The sequence below is a fragment of the Larimichthys crocea genome, chromosome XVII (assembly GCF_000972845.2).
Source record: "Larimichthys crocea isolate SSNF chromosome XVII, L_crocea_2.0, whole genome shotgun sequence".
In the NCBI taxonomy this organism is placed as follows: Eukaryota; Metazoa; Chordata; class Actinopteri; family Sciaenidae; genus Larimichthys; species Larimichthys crocea.
The window spans coordinates 22,932,544-22,952,451 of NC_040027.1; the positions used below are offsets into that span (position 1 = coordinate 22,932,544).

General features: G+C 45.4%; 1 protein-coding gene across 1 annotated transcript; it reads left to right on the top strand.

Annotated features, from left to right (window-relative positions):
• The first annotated feature begins 17,397 nt into the window (after positions 1–17,397).
• her6 (hairy-related 6) lies at positions 17,398–19,190 on the top strand. Its single transcript, XM_010736620.3, has 4 exons — positions 17,398–17,722; positions 17,885–17,980; positions 18,091–18,178; positions 18,350–19,190. The coding sequence occupies exons 1-4, from the start codon at positions 17,615–17,617 to the stop codon at positions 18,889–18,891; spliced, it is 834 nt and encodes a 277-aa protein (XP_010734922.1). The 5' UTR covers positions 17,398–17,614; the 3' UTR covers positions 18,892–19,190.
• The last annotated feature ends 718 nt before the right edge of the window (positions 19,191–19,908 follow it).

The window sequence follows — 19,908 nt, forward strand, 5'->3', positions numbered from 1 at the left end:
CACCTGCATGTTCATGTGTCAGGGATTAAGCCAGGGATAAATTTTTGATGAGGGCATCACTTTTTTCTGTGACAGACACTAGTACATCAAAAAGAAACAGGGCTACACTTGATTCCTCTGTATATATCCATCTGTTACTGCATTGAATGTATTTCTATATATCTACACACTCTGTGTGTATCTCAGAGTGTGTGTGTACCTATCTTAATCCTTGGTTTGACAGTAGTGTATCTGTCATGACACGAAGTGTGTGCAGGTCTTTCAATTGCTTTGAGTATAATTAACTTTTTGTGCTACAGGGCAATATCCACAGCAGACATTAAAGATAAACCCTTCAACGTAACTTAAACAGAAATGTTAATCTCATCTTTTGTTTGTCACAAAAGTCGTCAAGTGTGTCAATGAGTGAAAGTGAGTTTTCATGTTTGTATGATGGGGCCCTGCCCAAATGGTGAGTTAGGGCATCACGGTACCCGAGTTGTAACTGTTTCTCACTGATGTTTTAAGAGGAAGCTAAAGTGCTCTTTTGTTTCCGGATGACTTGCCAGCAAAAAAAAAAAAAAAAAACGTCTGTCCTGTTCAGCCGTCAGCATGAGCAGATCGCAATGGCACAGCGAAGGCGAACAAATAACACTCACATTCATACGAGTCTTTCGTTTGGGGGAAGCGGATGAGGAGGGCTTTGATGTTTCCTCAAGATGTTTTGTTCGGCGTGGCGGACGCCATGCACCACAAAACCGTTCTCCCCCCTGTGTGTGAAGGCAGGGGATTAGCAGTTCCTGGAGTCCTTCTAATGAAGCCTGTTTGATGTGAGGGCCCAATTACCGTACAGGGGCCTAGAGAGACGGCGGGGTGTGCGTTCATGTAGGGGGGGATTGAGGGTCCATCCAACACGACAGCTCAGATGACCTCGCCATCCACCCTGTTCCCTAATTTAGCCTCCTTGTCCCCTTACCCCATATATTCTTAATATGCATTGTGTAGTGTTTGTTCAAAATAAATCTTTCAAATCATTTGAAAGTTGAAAGTGTAACGTAATGTTTAATGTGACAATACTGCTCAGGTTTCACAAAATCTGTGGTTGTTTCACCAACTGGAGGCCATAGTTTCTACTCTTAATGTCCTGATGCATTGCAGGCTGATTCAGGTGCCCAGTCAAGTGTTCAGAGGTCTTCACAGGTCTAACAGGTAAATGGACCAGATACACAAATTAACAAGTCCTTCATCACATCTAGCAGTTGAACCAGGTTGACCCTACTGTGTCTGCAACCTCATTGTGCCAGTGCAGTGTTTCAGTTGAAATAAATGAGGAGTTCTGTGTTTTGATGTAGTGTTAATGACAGCCACAGCCTTAGCAGGGAGTAGTTCACCACAGGCAAGTGTGTGATAATGAATGAGACGGAGGGATAAAAGGCCGAAATTCATGTCCCGTCATTCATGTCCATATCTGAACAAAAGCAAATATTTGGCTTGTGGGTAGGGAAGAGGTTGGATGTGTTAGCACGAGGAGTCTGGCGGATGTTGTGCATGTGCGTGCTGATTACACACACTGAACATGTAGTGCATGTGATGTCTGACTGTGTGCATAGAGAAAACTGTAAAGTTTGAGTGTGTGGCAGTGTGTGGATGTGAGTTTTCATAAAGAATTACATCCTTGCACATGAGAATACCATTTTGACAGCAGCTTTAAGAATAGCCTCAGTCAACTTTAACAGCTGCGCTTAACACATACAGTGCAAGAACCTCTTCACTAGAATTTCACCACAAAAAACAACCACGTCCTCCTGGCTGTGTACTTTAATACTTATTTCGACTTTAGCATATTTACTTTGATAGACAAATAAGCTGCCACAGATGATATCTCAACATTGGAAACACAAACCCTTAATGCTTTATGCAGAATGAGTGTCCTGTCGTGATGACTGATGAGTCTTGTATAAACTAAACTGGCCTGAGCCACTGAGAAACATGTTTCATCTGTCTGATAATAAAGCATGAAACATTCGGTTAATAAGATTTGTCTCCCAGATAAATTAAATAATGATATATATATGCTAATGTAATGAACAGTTTTAAAACATGCTGATACTGGGTGCCGAATATGGAAGCTCAATACAATATCACTTGTCAGTTTAAGGCAACTTTATAAGCTCTAACCTCAACTGAGCCCCATTGTAGTCTCTCATACGTAAGCTTATGATTAACATCGTACTGCCCAGATGTTGCGTCATCAAACCCTGTGCTGTTATGCCCCTAATCAGTTTCAAACGAAGTAAAGTCTGATGTGCAAAGCTTGCACATTTTCCTAATTTACTTTTATATGAGAAGGACAGATCACGACAGAAGATATGAAAAACAAGGGACTGTCCCACCAGTCAGACCTTACTCATCGTCTGCTTGGATGTCTGGAAACCAGGTTCACCCACACAGCTCCAGTCTGTCCTGTTTTCACTGCTGTGATCATGCTGATGATGGCTGATTTCATCACTTCCATCTGGAATTTTGGACGAAATGACGTCTTGAAAACAAGTCACACTTCACTCCTTAAATGTTGGAATCTGTGGATGGTTTGTGTGAATGAGTGACTGGAACATAAGTAAGAAGACTGGATCAACATACTACTAGTACAACTACTACTATAGTTTTCTCTCCATTTTCTGCTACGTTATACTTGTACTGTTCCTGGCAGCTCCAGTTATTACTTTTTAGATTAAGATTTCACATAAGAACTATGATCTACATATAAAATACAATACATTGGTGTTTATTCAACCACATTTTTTGGTTGTGATTCCTTACAAAATCACATTTTTTAGCACTTCTACCAAAGAGACACCAGTAAACTTATTAGATAGTTTTGATAAAATAGCTACAATACATAAAATTGTTTTTTAAACACATTATATAGTATAGTATAGACACATTATGTAAAACATGTTACACTACCATCGGTTCATTCTTAGCGTAGGTGGCTCTGGGGGGGGGGGGGCAAATATGGCTGAAAGGAGCAGAGTGTGAGTGGTTTCATAAACAAAGGTAAAAGAGGAAGTAGATGACTAGCACAGCTGGACTGGGTCAGTGGACGATAGTGTGGTCAAAGACGACGAGGGTGTGTATGGATGTTTGAAGGGGGGAGGGTGGGGGTGCTGCTGCGTGCCAACAGAGCCCTGTTTGCATCTCCAGAGAGGCCCGGAGAGGCAAGATCTTATCTGGCGCGTGCCTCAGCCGCTGTTTCCCACAATCTGCATGCTCCATTGCCAGGAGGGGGGTGAGAGGGGAGACTTATGATTGTGTGTGTGTGTGTGTGTGTGTGTGTGTGTGTGTGTGTGTGTGTGTGTGTGCGTGTGTGTGTGTGTGTCAGTGGGTCCCCTCCTGTCAACTTTACGCTGTTTTGACTGCCATGACATAATGTGCCTCAATACAGTGACCCCCCTCCTCACCCCCACACACACACACACCCTCTTTCCACTTTTTTTCCCTTCTTCTTCAAAGGTTCCGCACATCAACAAGGGCCTCCTTTTCTGTGAATGTCGCATATTTGGCTTTTCATCAGTGCCTCCATTCCTCTTTTTCTTCTAAAGGACCCCCACCCCTCCCTGTCTTTTCCCTCGCCTATGTTTTTCACTTTGATTGAGGCTTTGCTAAGGATTAAGACACCCCCGCCCCCCCCTCCCTTCTTTCTAGTCCCCCACCATTACCACCCTAGCATGCTTTTCTTATGCAGTCTGCTATGAATGAGAAGTGGCGAACCATTACAGGACATATTGCAGAGATTAAATGATGACCTCGGCAGCATTGTTGAACGAAGCATGTCTTCTGACGGCAAATTTTGCAGATGAACACACATACGTGTGCACACACTCACCAGACTCTCTTTTTTTACGGATACCTTATACAGTATACTAAACCATATGATTTTCAATTCCTGTTGTTTTTATATGACTCAGAATTTTTGTGAAATTCACACATGACTCACATGCAAATTGCAAATGGCGGCAGTGTCACATTTCACAAATGACTGTCGCTAGCAAACAAGTTTGTGCTGACGAGTGAAACCTGTCAAAGTGGAAATTGTCTTGTGACAAATCGCAGCTTGTGAATTTGGTTACCATTTGTGTTGGCAATCACTTTTAAAATGAAACTGAGAATTTGTGTAACAACACCTTGTTACACAATTCTTGGTTTCACTCAGAGTGTTATGTTCACCAACCTGGCCAGTATGATGGGTTACACAAGGACATTTTACAGGAAAAGTTAATACATTGATAAATGTGTTTTCTGTGGACTATGTGTACATCTTTTCAGTCTGAGAAGGCAAGTTTAGTTTTAGTAAAACATCTTGCCTGTTGCATATTTAATTTAATTTAATTTTTGGAATTATTATTCACCAAGCTAACAATTCATAGATGTACAGCCAGTAAGGTCTACCACATTGCATTTATATCAACAGCTCTGTCTGTCCATGTTTGTCCCTGTATTCCTGGCATTGCATGTACTTGCTATTAAGTGTTTGTGTGGGTGCACACGTGGGTTTTGGACAAGCTTCCAGAGGTGAAGCTGAAGAAAGCCCGGCAGATTTCAGAGAGTCACACCAGGTCGAACCCCAAGCCCCTTTACATCCACAGCCACCGCTTCAAGGTTAGGAATATGATGTTGTGTGTGCGTGTGTGCGTGTGTGTGTGTGTGTGTGTGTGTGTGTGTGTGTGTGCTTCCAGCCGCCCCCACAGCTGGGAAAAGATCGATGCAGCCTCCACCAGCAGGCTCCTGGCCCCCGGCTGCTACTGTCTGAGAATGAGAGGCGGCGGGGGGTGTGTGTGTTAGGGAGGGAGGGCAGATAGAAATAAAGAAGGAATGAGAGAACAAAATGAGAGGTGAGGAGGAAAGGAGGGAGGGTAGGGAAGAGACAAAATATGCCCAGGCTGGCTGACTCACTCCCTCCTTACCTCCCTCCCTCACAAACACGCATACGTTCTCTCCCCTGAGCACACACAAGCATGCACAGACACACAAACACCGATGAACACACTCCTCTCCTTTCTCTGCCAAGCGCTCCTGTGCCCCTGCTCATCTGCGTGGGGGGCCCTGCAGGCAGTCTGGGCCCTTACGTGCCCTCTCTTTACACATACACACACTCACAAATGTACGCGCACATACACACACAGGCACACAGAGGAGTTTATGTGTAAGACATGCTCTGATCCTGCATGCTGATGATGAAAGACAGGCAGCCGGGCTTCTGTCTTAGTGCCAGAGGGCAAGACCTGATGGAAACCCGCTGATTCTTGATCCTCCTCCTCCTCCTCCTCCGTCTTCATCACCATTGGAATAATTTGAATTTCACCACAGATTTGCTTTGCTTGCTATCATCTTAAATGGCATCTATCAAGGTTACTGTTTTCCATTTAACTGGGTTTTGGTAGACACCAGTGATCAGCAGTCTTAAGTTGAGGTCTAAAGTTGACGATTTGAGCAATTTTCATGGAAATAAGCAGGAAAAACAGTTGTTTACTTGTACAGAAACTGTACTGTGTGGTTTTGTATTAATGCCTGTCTCTGCGTAGTGGAGTGCAATGCTTCATGTTTTTACGTGCATAGCCCCCAGCCTCACACCTGGCCTGGCAGGAGCTATGGTCCCACCCCTCCTTCTCTGGTTCCTCCATTAAACCCACCACCTCCAGCTCCACCCCTCCTTCACCCATGAGAGGGAGGGACAGCACAAGACCCCTTCTGGGTTCTTCAATCACATAAACAGCGCTCTCAGGTCTGAATGAAACCTGTTGCCCACATTCCAGTGCAGTTTAGAGAGAGGATGTACCATATGTGTGTGTATGGTGCAGATGGCCTGGGTGATGAAGGCATAAATTAGCCTGTGCAAGGAAGGGAGATCCCCCATTGTTCTGATGGATTGCACACACATACACACACACACACACATACACATGCATGCACACAAGCCCTCTGAGTCTGGCTAAAGCAGGAAGATCACACACTCTCTGTCACAGCCTCTCAGATCAAGCTGCCCAGAGCTTCCTGTAATCCCTCCTCTGTAACATTAATTATAAACTGGTGCTTTGTGCCCCGCGGACCAACCGTGACTTTCCCAGGACAATTAAAGTTACTCAGTAGTAGAAGGGGGATTGGGTAGAAAAAGAGGGGAAGGGGATCAGGGAGTGAGTCAGAGGATTTGACTAGAACTGCATCTCAGGGTGCTGAAATAAGGCAATGGGTGAGATGAGAGTGGGAGTTTTTGGGCTGGGCGTACAGGATGTCTAACTTCAGTCGGAGCAGGGATAAGTCATAGGCACTGGAGCTTTTTATATTGTTCTGTAAGTGAGGCTTTTAGCATAAGCTTTGGCTCCAGAGTTGAAGGTTGAACGGGGTAGGGTCTGGGTGGGCAAATGCCTGGCCGGGGCGGATGCGGATTAGCTGGCATCTTAAGGGAGTAATTGGCCAATGTGTGGGAAACATGGCCCAGTTGTACTTCTCCACCTCAGAATTCATGAATTTAATTCAAATGTTTGAAATATTGAAGCATCTTTTTGTTTACAACTGCTTATTAAACAATAATTTTGCTCAAGACAGTCCCCTGTGACCTGCAGTTATATGTTTAGCTACCATGACAAAATTGCTGCACAGTGCAGCACTGCCCCTGGGGGCTCGAAGTAATTGCCTGACTATTGGTCCCACTGGTCACTGACCTTTAACAGACCACCGAATCACTAAATCCTGTTTGACCGTTTTTTTTTTCTTCCTGCCAAGCGTGACTTGCTCTGAGGGTACCTGTGTTATGCTGTGCTGCCTTACAACAAGCGGAGAAAATGCCTGTTTTCAGTATGTGGCTGACCAAATCGTGTCCCTACCGTGCCTTTTGCCCTTTGCATAGCCCTCAGATGTCTTCATTTCTGCAACTGACTGTGCCAAAGGCAAACACTTTCAAGTTGCTCCTGAACTGTTTGCAACACACGGGTTGATTTCAAGATAAGAGGGGGCAGGACAGTTATCAGGCCAGGCAGTGAAGTGGTTCATTTGACAGATGTTGTTATCCCAAATGGATCTGATAGGCTGCTGTTTAATCCTGTTAAGGCACCTTGCTTCAGGACATGAGCCCAGCTTCCTCAGTGACGCCCTTTCTCTGAACCCTTGACCCTTCACTGTGGCCAGCAGAGTTGAACTACTCAGAGTCATGATGAAGTATGGACTCACCCACGCTTCATTCGTATTAGTCAGCATTAGTGGGAAGCGTTCTGTACAGAATAGGAAAAAAAACAACTCAATTGATTAATTGGAACAATCTTTTTATTTCAACAACAAATTTTTGTGTAAGGTGTTTGTCAGGGTGTTTTGCTTGGGCCTGTTGCCGACTTGTTTTTTGGTGCTTTGTTACTAGTTGACCTTATTGGCTGGCCTCGTAGTGACAGCAGAGTCCTCCTTAGATTTAATACGTATCATACTCTGTAGGGCAGAACACACACCAAAAAGGATAAGGAGGTGGAGTTTGGCATATAAATCATTTTCTTTTGACACCAGTAGTTTGTCTGAAACTAATAAGTTGTCTAACCCCAACTATACAGTTTGGTTGTTAAAAACAACTGTAATGCCTTAAAATTTTCAATTAGAAAGACCTGCCCCTGAAAGGTTACAGGTTCAGTCCCGTAGCTCAGATGTTCTTTCTGTCCGTTTGGAAAGTCGCAGGACATACAGGAAGTAAGTGAAACATTGTACACACTCTAATCACTTGCTGTAACTCTGTACTTATTAGCAAAATTATGAAATCGAAAAAATGAAGTCAGAGGACAAAACAGCAGGTTGAAGAGAGATCAAGAGTACACACACCTTCTGCAATCCACACTAAGTGTGCCACTGGCAGAATAGCTGCATAATAACATATGAGAATATCTTCTTACTTGGCTAAAAAGAGCAAGGACAGGTAGTGCCTCTGTCCACGGAAATATTTTAGAATTGTAAACAAGACCGTGGCATAATATTACCGCTTTCTTGGTTGCTTTTGTGTACATACCCTAGATACTTTGCAAGAAGGAGAGTACAGTGTGTTTCTTCTTTACATCCTGAGAAAAGGCTTGTGGTCATTGTTGTTCTTGAATAGTTTTTTTTCTTTATCTTTTGACCCTTCAGGACAAAAGCAATGCATCTCTTCAGTAACAGCTGAGTGTTTATGTTTGCCTTTAAAGACTCTGTGCTGATCTACATAGGGTAAAAGTTAAAGGAGAAGGATCTTCTCCTCCATCTCACCTGTAATGCCATTGAAGTTGGAAGGGCCACTAAACCCACAGCGAGTTAAGCCAGGTCATACTGCAATCTGTATCCTGCTGTGTTTGGTTGTAGTGCAAAGTTTAGAGCATAATGCTATCAGTGTCATGTCAGAGACATGTTGACGCAGTCAGTTTACTTTAGGTGGCTTAAAAATATTGTTATCCAATATGGATTAAGTTAAGTGCAAAAGTGTACAGGGTGAATAGAAGCAGCTGGCATGGTTTAGTTCTGTCCAATGAACAGAGATTATGTACCCTAGATATCATTCTCTTCATTGTTAGGCCACGCTGTGAAGAAAGTAGCACCTTTAATGGCCCTTGAGGAGATGTGGTGAGCAAACCAACCCTTGAAATCGTTGAAATTAACACTGCAGCAGCCAACACTTGACTCCAACCCAACCACTTACACGTCAATGGCCTTTCCCATAATCCTTTGCCCAGTGGTAACTGCGTGCAGACATGAGTGGGTGGAAAAGAGAAAACCCATTTCTGAAACCAGTGTGAGGCTGAGAGTTGCAGCCAGCAGGCCTGTGATCTTACAGTTAGTAGTTAGCTCATCTCCTTGTTGAAAGCTGAAGCTCTCTCATGGTAAACAATGGAGTCTGAGACGGGTGTGGCGGTGAGGGGGCAGATAGGGTGTTAAAGTGTGTCTGAGAAGGAGAGACTTTTGGTGGGGATGGGGGCAGCAAGGTGAAACCTGGAATGTGGTAGTGATGAGGTCATACCTGTGTGTGTGTGTGTATGTGTGCATGTGTGTGAGAGAGAGACAGACACCTCAGAGAGGATTCGGTTCATAGCCCCCTCGAGGGCCCATCAGTAGTGATGTCATGGGAAACCATTACAAAGCTCATCCCGGCTGTTTGTAAACTCACTCCATTTCCTTGTCGAAATCTGAGGGCCACATGAAAGCCTCCGGTTTGTACTCCTGACTAAAAACACAACATGTCTGAGGGCAATCTACTGTAACATTACCAGACTGAAGTAAAAAATAGTGAGTGAAAAAGTACTCCAACTTGGACAAGATGTAAATCATTACTTTCCCCTTTGATGTTCTTCTCGTCTATTCCTCTCAGTCCTCGTCTCCCTCTCGTCTTCATTACTTATCATTTCTCTTGACCATAAACATTGAGAACTGATCCCGGCTGCTATGCCGCAGGAACACAGGGCCCCTCTCTGTGTGGTGCGTTGAAAACAGATCAACTTGGAGGAGCTGGGAACTTGAAAGGAGGGAGCTAACTGAAAGGAGGGAGCTAACTACAGGGGATAAACACATTCCTCTGCAGGCCGGGCCTGCTACCGTTGCTGCCGCCACTGGCTGGTGGCAGTGCAGGGGAGCTCGCAGCAAGAAGCATTGTTGCCACAAAGCGAGGCGGAGGGGGGGGCAGCTGAATATCACTGAGCTCCCTCAGATCTCACAGGCAGCAAGCAGCACTTGACCTTTCCAGCACTAAAGGAATATGACAGCCGTGAAGCCTACAGAGAGAATAGGGAGAGAGGCAAAGGGGGGTTAGCGAGAGGCAAGAGACAAAAGCCACACAAAGTGCAGGCTGCCACCAAAACAGTTAGTTTGCAATCAACGTCACTCATCCCTCTTGTCGGGACAGTTTGATTTCCACCTTTCAAATGAGGCGTTTATTTTTGGCCTGATAACAGCGCTGGCTAAATTGAAATTGGCAGCTAGACAATCTACAGATAATAGTCAACTACGCAGGAGATTATGTGAACAGCCCTTTCTTTCACATGACTTGAGCCCCCACCCTCTCTCTCTCCTGTCGAAGACGAGAAAAGAGGAAATGAAGGAGGGAGCGAGAGAGAGAGAAAAAGGGCTAATCTTAGTCACAATCAGAGGAGGCTGAGAAGGCAAAAAAAAAAAAAAAAAAAGGGGGCCTAAAAATGAAGGGGAGGAGAGAGAGGAAAGAGGTTGCGGTGGAGGAAAAAATAGAGTAATGTCCCAGTGATCAGGAGGAGGGCTGGAGGGGCGGTGAGGGTGGGGAGGGGGTGTACAGGAGAGGTGAGGATAGAGAGAGAAAAGGAGGGAAGGAGGGAATTTCTTTAATGTTTCTGGCAGCGAACCAGCTGAGGTCTCAAGGTTATCCTGGCTTTGCAAACTCCCACGGGAAAGGTGGAGTACTGAGGGCCGAAGGGGGGGGGAGACGAGGGCTTGAGGTAGAAGAGAGGAGGGAGAGATGGCTGCCCTTTTTCTCCAGGAGGGAGGCTAATGCTCTGAGGGAGAGTAATCCTCGGGGCCCTCTTGTCTGATAAGGTTGGCCTTGGCCCAGGTAGGAGGGGGAAAGAGGCTCTGGGGCCTCCCAGGGCATCCTCGCAGACGACTCTGCCCTCTGCCAGGTTACAACAGGAGCAGAACTTGATGAATTATTACTCAAGCCATTAGTTATAATCACATTTGAGTGATAACAATGTAATACCCTATTGATCCCTGCAGTGAAACTCTTTGTTAGCATTCTTTCCTCCAGAGATGTCAGAGGTCAGGGGCATCTATTGTTCAGAACAGTTGGATCCAGTGGGAGTTCAGCGTCTTGCTTTAGCCGAGCAGCGCTTTGCTGACACAGAGCATGAAAAAGCATGAAAACTTTATTTACACACCGTAATGTTCATTTATTCATTTGTGAGCATACATATAGAACATCCAGTCTAATTTCTCCAAACACTCCTCGGGAAGACAAAACAGTCCCATCATTCCTACTATAACCCTTCACCTCTCCATTACCCGCCAAAGTATTTAAACGCATCACCTTTATGCAAATATGGGTAAACCCTGAATTTGACACGTTTTATCTGGGTATGATGATGGTGGGTTGGCGAGGTGGGGGGAGTGGATCCGTAACTGCATGAGAAAGATCTGCATCGATACTCCGCATGTGTTTGTTTACACTAAACTAGGCCTATTAGAGATAATGATTCACAGCATCAAGCTGTCAGTTTAGGGAGCTGTGTGTGTGTGTGTGTGTGTGTACATGTGTGCCTGCCTCTTCAAAGGCTGGCCTTCTTATCTACAGTCAACAAACGGCCTCCTCGGGAGGAAATGGGGAGGTTTCATGCACCTGTAATTCAAATGTCCCATTGCTCGGTGAGAATAAATAAGCGACACACTCAGAGATTCTCCCCAATTCGGTTAATGTGGACCCGATGGTTAATGGATGGAAAAAGAAAAAGGGGCAGACCTGTTCAAAGAGAGACTTAATGTTTCAGCTGTTTGTTTTTTTTGGTTTATGTTAATCTGAAAAGCGGCTTCGACACAAGACAAAAACGTCTCAGATATAGGCTGATCAAGCTTGTTTGATCGGTGATTACAACGCTGATAGCAAATACATCATAATCCATATATGTTCAGCCCCCCCCTCAAAAGGTGCTTTATCAAACTCAGGCATAAAACGTAAACACGTGCTGTAATTTGACAGTTTGAGTTCCATATACAAATATGTCTACAGTCAGAATACCAGTAAATGGTTACACCGCATTTGCATGAGTGGCCCTCACCCCCACCCGCACCGCTACCAGCAGCAGAAGCAGCCGTATTCCCAGTTTGCTCTAGCCTCAGGCATGCTAACCAGAGACCCAGGCCAACTCACTGGTCCTCTCCCCAACCGCTTCCTTTCCACCGCTGCTGGGTTTGACTCACCGTGACCTCTTGACCTTTGATGCTACACCGCCTCCCCCACACATGCAAATAAACGCCGGTCTGCTCCAGGAGGCATCAGAGAAAAGGAGAGGGTTTGGATGGAGAGAAAGAGAGAGAGAGAGAGAGAGAGAGAGAGAGAGGAGTGACGTGGATGATGGTGGAAGCTCGGGGAGGGAGCAAGAGAGAGACAGAGCAAAAGAGAGAGAGACCCCTAAAGGAAGTGCGAGCGTCTTGGTCTCTGAAGTGGAGAGAAGTGGAGGGAGGCAGTGGCAGCTGCCTGGGGAGGCTCCGGTCTACAGCCCAGCACTGAGGCCTTAAAACATTTCTCTCTCTGTTTTAGCCAGCCAAAAAGGACCCCAGCGCCTGTGTCTGCGAGGCTTACAGTGACCCATGCTGATCTTTCTGTGTGTGTGTTTGTGTGAGAAAAAGAAAGCGTGAGTACATCCACTGTACTTATTGTTTTCCTTGCTCCCAGGCTGCTCCAGGCACCTCAGTTTGTGTGTGCGTATGTGTGTGTTAAGGGAGGTAAGCGATGTGTGCGGCTGTATCTGGAGAGCCTCCAAACCCCCTCATCTCCTTTCCTCTCTCCTCCTTCTTCTGTTCTTTCAGCTTGGAGGATCTGTCAGTTCTCCTTCTCTCTCTTTGTCCCTGCTTTGATCCTGCTCTCCAAGCCTTGGCTGGCCTCGCTAACAGCAGCTGAGCACAGGTCCTACTCCACTCCCACTAATAACACACATTCATGCCACGCAGGGATGATGTGTGCGCTCAGACGCACACACACACACTCGCACACAAACACTCTCGCTCGCTGCTCCACTTACTCCCCCTCTCTTCTCTCACACACTCCAAAATCGGTAACGACTGGCTCTGCTATCATTCAGCGCTTTCTGTGAGTTGTCAGAGCTTAACGCTTTCACACAACCCTCTGTTTGCTGTAACCCTGCGCTCACACTGTTAGGAACTTGGGTGATGGGTCACTCTATTCTGACTGACTGTGGGTGGTGCTAGAGTCGCTAAACGCAGCCAAATAGTGGTTTGTTGTAGATACAGTTTGTTGTTTTTCACAGGCAGATGTAGACACATTTTGCTGATTTGAAAAATCTTCATCAGAATGTCATATTTATATTTAAAGATCTATTTCCATGGTAAACATTTTATGATTTTTAAGATGCATGGCCACATTGATCACATTGTACACCCCATCCAGTTGGCACCTGTCGGAACACACATGCACATGCACAAGATCACACGTAGTGGGCAGCAATTCGCGATTCGTAGCAATTCGCAACGATAGGGGAGCAGATGTTGGGGGGTACGGTGCCTTGCTCAAGGGCACCTCGGCCGTGGCAAAGAGGTGGACTGACACCCCACCAGCTGTCAGTTCAGGGTTATTGGATGACCGACCCTTGCAACAGGACATGGCACACTCATAACACACTCCCTCGCTGAACTCTATCAGGTATCTTCAAGTTGGACACATTTGAATAAAAAACATATACATAAACACACATGTAGCTACTCACCGGCATCTTTACTCCCACATTCTTTCGTGTAAAATTTGTAGAGAGAAAAAAAGAAACGCTTTTTACCTAGTTTGCAGTTTCCAAGCAGAACTGCAAAGTTCACTGGCTGTTGACAGGCAGTGACTGTGCACACATAGGCCACTCAGCTCTGCAGGAAATGAAAGGACTTCTGGTGAGTTGTTGACCATACTAATCACAGTGTGAACTGTTGGATAAGTCAAGTCAGTCAGTCAACCACTATGTGACAGCCTCTCAGGAAAGCAGGATGCGTCAACACAGTGCCACCCTCAGTTTGGCAGCGGGAGCCACATGACACCTCAAGGCTGGCCTTGATACAGCCTGTCTGACTGCCTGCTTACTTCCCACTCTTACTGGCAGCCGGTAATGAAGCTTAAATGCCAGCACAGGCATTTAAGCTTAAACCCCACCTCCCTGAACACACACACACACACACCCTTGTCATCCATGTGGCACAAGGAGCACCCGTTGGCAGCAGCACTGTTCACCAATGGCTTACATATTAAGGCATGAGCAGTGGGTGATAGCGGGCCAGATTGTTTTGTGAGAGCAATATCTCACACTTTCACACACACTTTAGCCGCGCAATCTCCCTGTCTAATTGCATTATTGCTGCATTATTGCAGTGTGTGGAGGTCCATGGTCGAGAGGGCTCAATAAAGATATGAGTCCTGGGAAAGACTGGGAGCGGTGGAATGAGAAAAGAGGAAGAGAGAGATAAAAAAGGGGGGGGAGGGAGGTAATATAAAAAAGGAGATAAAAATGCAGAGAGGGTGAATCATGACCACAGGATGAGGGAGGGGGGGTCACAAGTCAATTTAAAAAAAAGAGAGTGAGAATTTAGGTTGGGTGAGGGCGTGGTGCCCCAAATAAAACATGTAAAATAATCATGCTTGTTTGTTTTCCTGTCTACAGACCAGACCATTGTCACTGGCTTTTCATCAGTAAGGTATCTCTAAACATCATGTGATCAAAAGCTTTTTACAACAGAGAGTTGTATTCACTGTTAGTCAGCCTGTTTCCCACAGATTTCTTGTGATAGAGGAGTTGAGACATAGCAACAGGTAACACTCCGGGGACTGACGGCAGCCAGGTGCGCCCAATAAGATGTTCAACTTGCAGGGAAAAGGGTGGGACCGAAAGACCCAAAGCTCCGTGACTCAGTTCACCGCTGGAGACCTCTTGCAACATGAGCGTGAGAAAGTCATTCAGGCGGAGAGCGTTTCAGAACCTACCCTCTGTCTGCTTCACATCAATACGTTTGTTTTGGAAGTCTGTCAGTGCCATTGTGCAGGGGAAAATGACTCAGGTGTGCAGTTCACAACAATGAGACATGCTCTTGGTGTATGTGTGTGTGTGTGTGTGACAGAGGCAGCATTGTTGCGCATGAAGGATATTTAGGATTATAGCTGTGTTTTTTTTTGCGCATGTACAGACCAGCCTCCCTCCTGCCAAAAGCTTGGAGTTTGCAATTACACACAAGACACGTGTGTGGTTTCACTAATGTCTCCACATGCCAGTTACACAGGCTGACATTGCAGCTGGGAGACTGGAGACCTAATTTTAACCAGCCAATTTAACATCTCTTCATCCTTTCATGATGAAATCTCAGTGTTACCAAATTAACATAAGCTTCAAAGTGTCGTGGCCACATCAGAATATAATGTTTGTAGTTACATAAGAAGCATAAATCAATGTTTCAGCCTTTTGATAACATAATTCATCCTTCTACAAGCTCCCTGTGGTGATGTCATATAGTTTTTTGGTAATTTACTGCGCGCTCAAGCTCAGGCTTGGAGAGAACTTAAAATTATCTCTCTGCTCCTCTCTCATGTTCAGCTGACAATCTGTGAACCCTGTGCAGCTCCGCGTTGACTATCAAATTCACGATCTTGCGGCCAGCCGCCGGCGACGCCTCGCAGATCCAGGCGGCAAGCCGACTAGAGGAGCGCCTTCCCCTGGTCGCCTGCGCGCCACGTGTCGCGGTCTCTGCAGCAGCTGGAGGTGTGTGAGCTCAGCGGAGAGCCATGACTTGAGCATTATTTACTCAAAAAATAAAGTAAATGACGTGTCGCTTAAAATAAGTATCCTATTTCCATTGCTTTTATTGATTACACTTTTCTACGCATTGGTAGATTTGTTCATTTAAGCCTCTTAAATTGCGCACAGTTCAGGTTTTCTTCATTTTACTCCGGGAAGTGGCAACACTTCCACCAGGGGAAAGTAAACTTTTCTGCTATTTCTCATAAACAAACAATGATGGGATTAAACATAAGTAGTCTAGTTAATGATAGAGTTGGAGTCAGTCGACTTTCTTTTCTTTGTGGTGGAGACACTGATTGTTTTGTTTTTCTGAAATTAGCGCTGAGTAATAAAGGAGTCGAACTGTAGATACCCACAGACGTCTAAAGTCGTGAAATGCGTCACAAACAGCGCGTGTTCATATAAACTTTGTGATCACAGTCTCACGACCTGAAAAGTGTACAGCTATTGTCCATCAATAAACTTTGCAAGACGCAATTATGAGCCCGGTTTCTTTCTCTCTCTCTCTTTACTGCTCGTCTGCTCTTACATCGCTCCAACTGCAATAAAGATAAGGAAATGAAATTATGACCTGAAATCTTAAAAAAAAAAAAAAAGCCTTGAACGCTGTGGGGCGACCATAGGCGGGGAAGGAGGAGGAGGAGGAGGCATCGGTCTGATCGTGTGAGCTCTCCGGGCTCAGAAATATCTCTGCTCTGGCTCACATTCCGATAAGGGAGCCCGATCCAGCTCTCTCTGTAGGCGTGGTTTTCCCAGGCTTTTAAAACAGCAGCTGCTATTTACCTTCCCCTCTAATGTAAACCACCGCCGCCGCCACATACCCTCCCCTCACCCCTCCAGCCTCCTCCCTGGCCCGGCGGCCCCCCGGCAGCCCGGCGGCCAAACCTCCAACCACCGCACTCATAAAACATCCTGGCACGTGCTCCACATTCACAACACCGGCAGATGATTAAATGCCAAAATTTGTACCACAGAGTTGGGAACTACACTGGTAAATAACATGGAAATGGAGTGTGCCTATTTAATTTTATTTCCTCCTCTGAGGGAAGGCTAAATTAACGTTAGTCCACGACTGTAATGCCTGTGTTTAAGGCTGTGTGTATGTGAGAATATGAGCTCGTCTCCTCCTGTGGTTTTGAGTCATCTAGGCTTGTTTTCTTTTACTAATGTCATCATTATAACAGAAACTATCTACTGTGAAGTTTGGTAGAAAACAAAACTGGTGCCTCCTGTGCCTCCATGGCACATATCTGAAACTCTGATTGCCTGAGAGCCTGTCACCACTTCCCACTAGTGGCTTTTTAACGGCAGTAAAAAAAAAAAAAGTTTTACTTTCTTTTTTCCTTTAGTGTCACTTAATTTACCTAGATTTTGCACACTTGTACAAGAGTTAGAGGAAACAGTTTGGAGAGACAGACCAAGCCTAATCATCTGAAAGCTGAATAAAAGGTTTGATTGTGTCTGCTGGAGATATCTGATTATTATTGTTATGTTGTTCATGGAGATTTGTTATTTATTTTATAAGTAAGACCATATAATGATTTTAAAGTAATTATTTTATGACATGTTCTGCTGTTATCGCTTGTCTGGTAGATAAAAAAGTCCTCTGACCGCTCCTGGTGGCGGTGCCCAGTCAGCGGCTCCACTGTTAATATGTAAACGGTACGATGATTGAAGACTGAAGGCAGTTTCCCCGGCTGTGCCCTGAACCCGGGCCTTGCGCCATTGGCCGCCAGCTCAAGCGGCCAAACAACCAATGGGAGGGCGCCGACCACGAGCCGTCCTCCCTTGGGCCGCGTGTCCCTCGCCCTGATTGGTGGAAAGTTACTGTGGGAAAGAAAGTTTGGGAAGTTTCACACGAGCCGTTCGCGTGCAGTGAGAGATATAAATACAAGCCACACGCGGAGAGCCCAACAGAGAGACTCTGCATCCGCTCCTGGTAGCTGCTGCCGCTGCGCATCGCTCTAACGGATTTTAACTTGATACACATCTCAGGATTTTTTTTTTTTAAGGGGAGAGGGGACTTGTGAATATCGCAAGCTGAACATATTCATCGTCCTTTCTCCTACACAAGTGGATCGTAATTTGCTGTGGTTTTGTGGGATATTTCCGATAAAAAGATGCCTGCCGATATGATGGAAAAAACCTCCTCCTCTCCGGTTGCTGCGACCCCGGCAAGCATGAACACAACTCCCGATAAACCCAAGACAGCTTCTGAGCACAGAAAGGTGGGTATCGTGTTTATATTGTAAAACATCTCCCTGTTAGTGACATCTAAAAACAGAAAGCCTGAAACATTTTATTTTGGACACAAGCTCCTCATCCAACTTTTACGCACGAAACAAGGAAGATGAATTTAACATCAAATGTCATTTTGCTCTCATCTTTAGTCATCCAAGCCAATTATGGAAAAGAGGAGAAGAGCCAGAATCAACGAGAGCTTGGGGCAGCTGAAAACTCTCATCCTGGATGCGCTCAAAAAAGATGTAAGTACTCACTTAGCGTCCTGGTTATTAATAGATTTCTAAACTGCCTCTGTCAAACTGTGAGAAAGTGAGCGCGTAATCCTAACCATGTGTGTTTTCCGTCCCCGCAGAGCTCCAGACACTCTAAACTGGAGAAGGCGGACATCCTGGAGATGACGGTGAAGCATCTCCGGAACCTCCAGAGGGCTCAAATGACCGGTAAGTCGCATTTCCCGGACTAATCTGTCTCATGACTGTGTGTTTTGGAACATATCCGAGCTGCTTCAAGACACTCGTTTAAATGTTACAGATTTGAACACATTTTACACATAAAACAAGATGTCCACATGAACACCCGGACTTAAATATGCCTGTGTGTTTTCTCTGCAGCTGCCCTGAACACCGACCCCACTGTCTTGGGAAAATACCGTGCCGGTTTCAGCGAGTGCATGAATGAAGTCACCCGATTCCTGTCCACCTGCGAAGGTGTCAACACCGAGGTCAGGACTCGGCTCCTCGGCCACTTGGCCAACTGCATGACCCAGATCAACGCTATGAACTACCCCAGCCAGCATCAGCACCAACACCAGCTCCCATCTACCGCCGGACCAACCCACCCCTCATTCGGCCAGTCCATGGTGCAGATCCCCAGCTCATCCCCGCAGGTCCTGCCCATGAACGCGGTGTCCTGTAAAGGAGGCTCTTCGCCGGCTAATTTACCTTCAGACGCCACCAAAGTGTACGGTGGTTTCCAGATCGTGCCTGCCACAGACGGACAGTTTGCATTCCTCATACCCAATGCGGCATTTGCGCCAAACGGCCCCGTTATCCCGGTGTACGCCAATAACGTCGGCACACCGGTCCCTGTACCGGCTGCGGTTTCACCCGGAGCCCCATCAGGCAACACGGACTCAGTGTGGCGACCCTGGTGAAAAGTGGAAAAAAGGACCATAAAGACTTTAAAATAGTTCTCTCTTTGTTCAATGTTAGAAAGTTGTTTTAAATCTGTTTTTTCTTGTAAAATGGAAAGAGTATGCACTATATTTGTACAGCTAACAAGGGAGTAAAGTTCATATTGAAATGAGATCTGTATTGTGGAAGTCCGTTCACTGCATTTTTTTATATATTTGAGTTGTCTTTTTTTTACTGTGTGATGCCAAAGATATGTTCAATGCTCTTATGATGTTCTTCGTTTTGGAAGACAAATAAATTTGTAAAGATATTAAAAACATGCGCTTGTTCCTGCGTTGTTTGTTGGGAAAACGAAACCTGATCTTCTTATTAATGCATAAAACTGCAAATGTTACGGGTGTTGATCTAGTTTATTTGACACATAACCTATATTACGTTGTCTGTGCGTTTAAAAGTAAGATTTAGGTGTAGAACAAGTTAAAAAATACTTTCCCTTGAGTGAGCTGTTTGAACATTAAATGAACAAGTGTTTAAAAACTCAGTTTTAACGCAACAAGGTTCAGAGATTGGTAGAGACTGTTTAAAATCTTACACCTTTTCTGAGCCAGCAGACTCACACATAACACTTTGTGCAACTATGAAAGATCAAGTATTGCTGGTTGGACTGCAGGACTGTCTTCTCACCAGTTTATGGTTCTGCAAAAATGAGTGTGCTGTTTTATAAGAGGCATGTATTCTGCTGGAGTGTCACTGGACATGCTCATTCACTGTAAGTCACACTGTCACTAAACTGTTGTCTAATTGTAATTCTATTATCTGAATAAGTGAGTCAGGCAGGAGACAGCGGCTCTGTGATTAATCAGACACAGGAGCTTGACTAGATCTGTTCGTAACGCTGACACTCCAGCGGTTTCACCTTTCCTGGTGGAAACTTTGGAGCCATACAGAGGTCACTTACGCCATCTAGCAGCACAGACGCGCATTGCAATCTGATTGGTTTTTGTAAGATCAATGAGGGGCGCGTGGATGGCTGCTGT

Excerpts from the sequence above, each read along its gene's own strand:
- her6 (XM_010736620.3), top strand. The coding sequence starts at position 17,615 with ATGCCTGCCGATATGATGGAAAAAACCTCCTCCTCTCCGGTTGCTGCG. Across the intron at positions 17,981-18,090 it reads TGGATGCGCTCAAAAAAGAT|AGCTCCAGACACTCTAAACT; the intron begins GTAAGTACTCAC and ends CCGTCCCCGCAG. Across the intron at positions 18,179-18,349 it reads CCAGAGGGCTCAAATGACCG|CTGCCCTGAACACCGACCCC; the intron begins GTAAGTCGCATT and ends TTTTCTCTGCAG.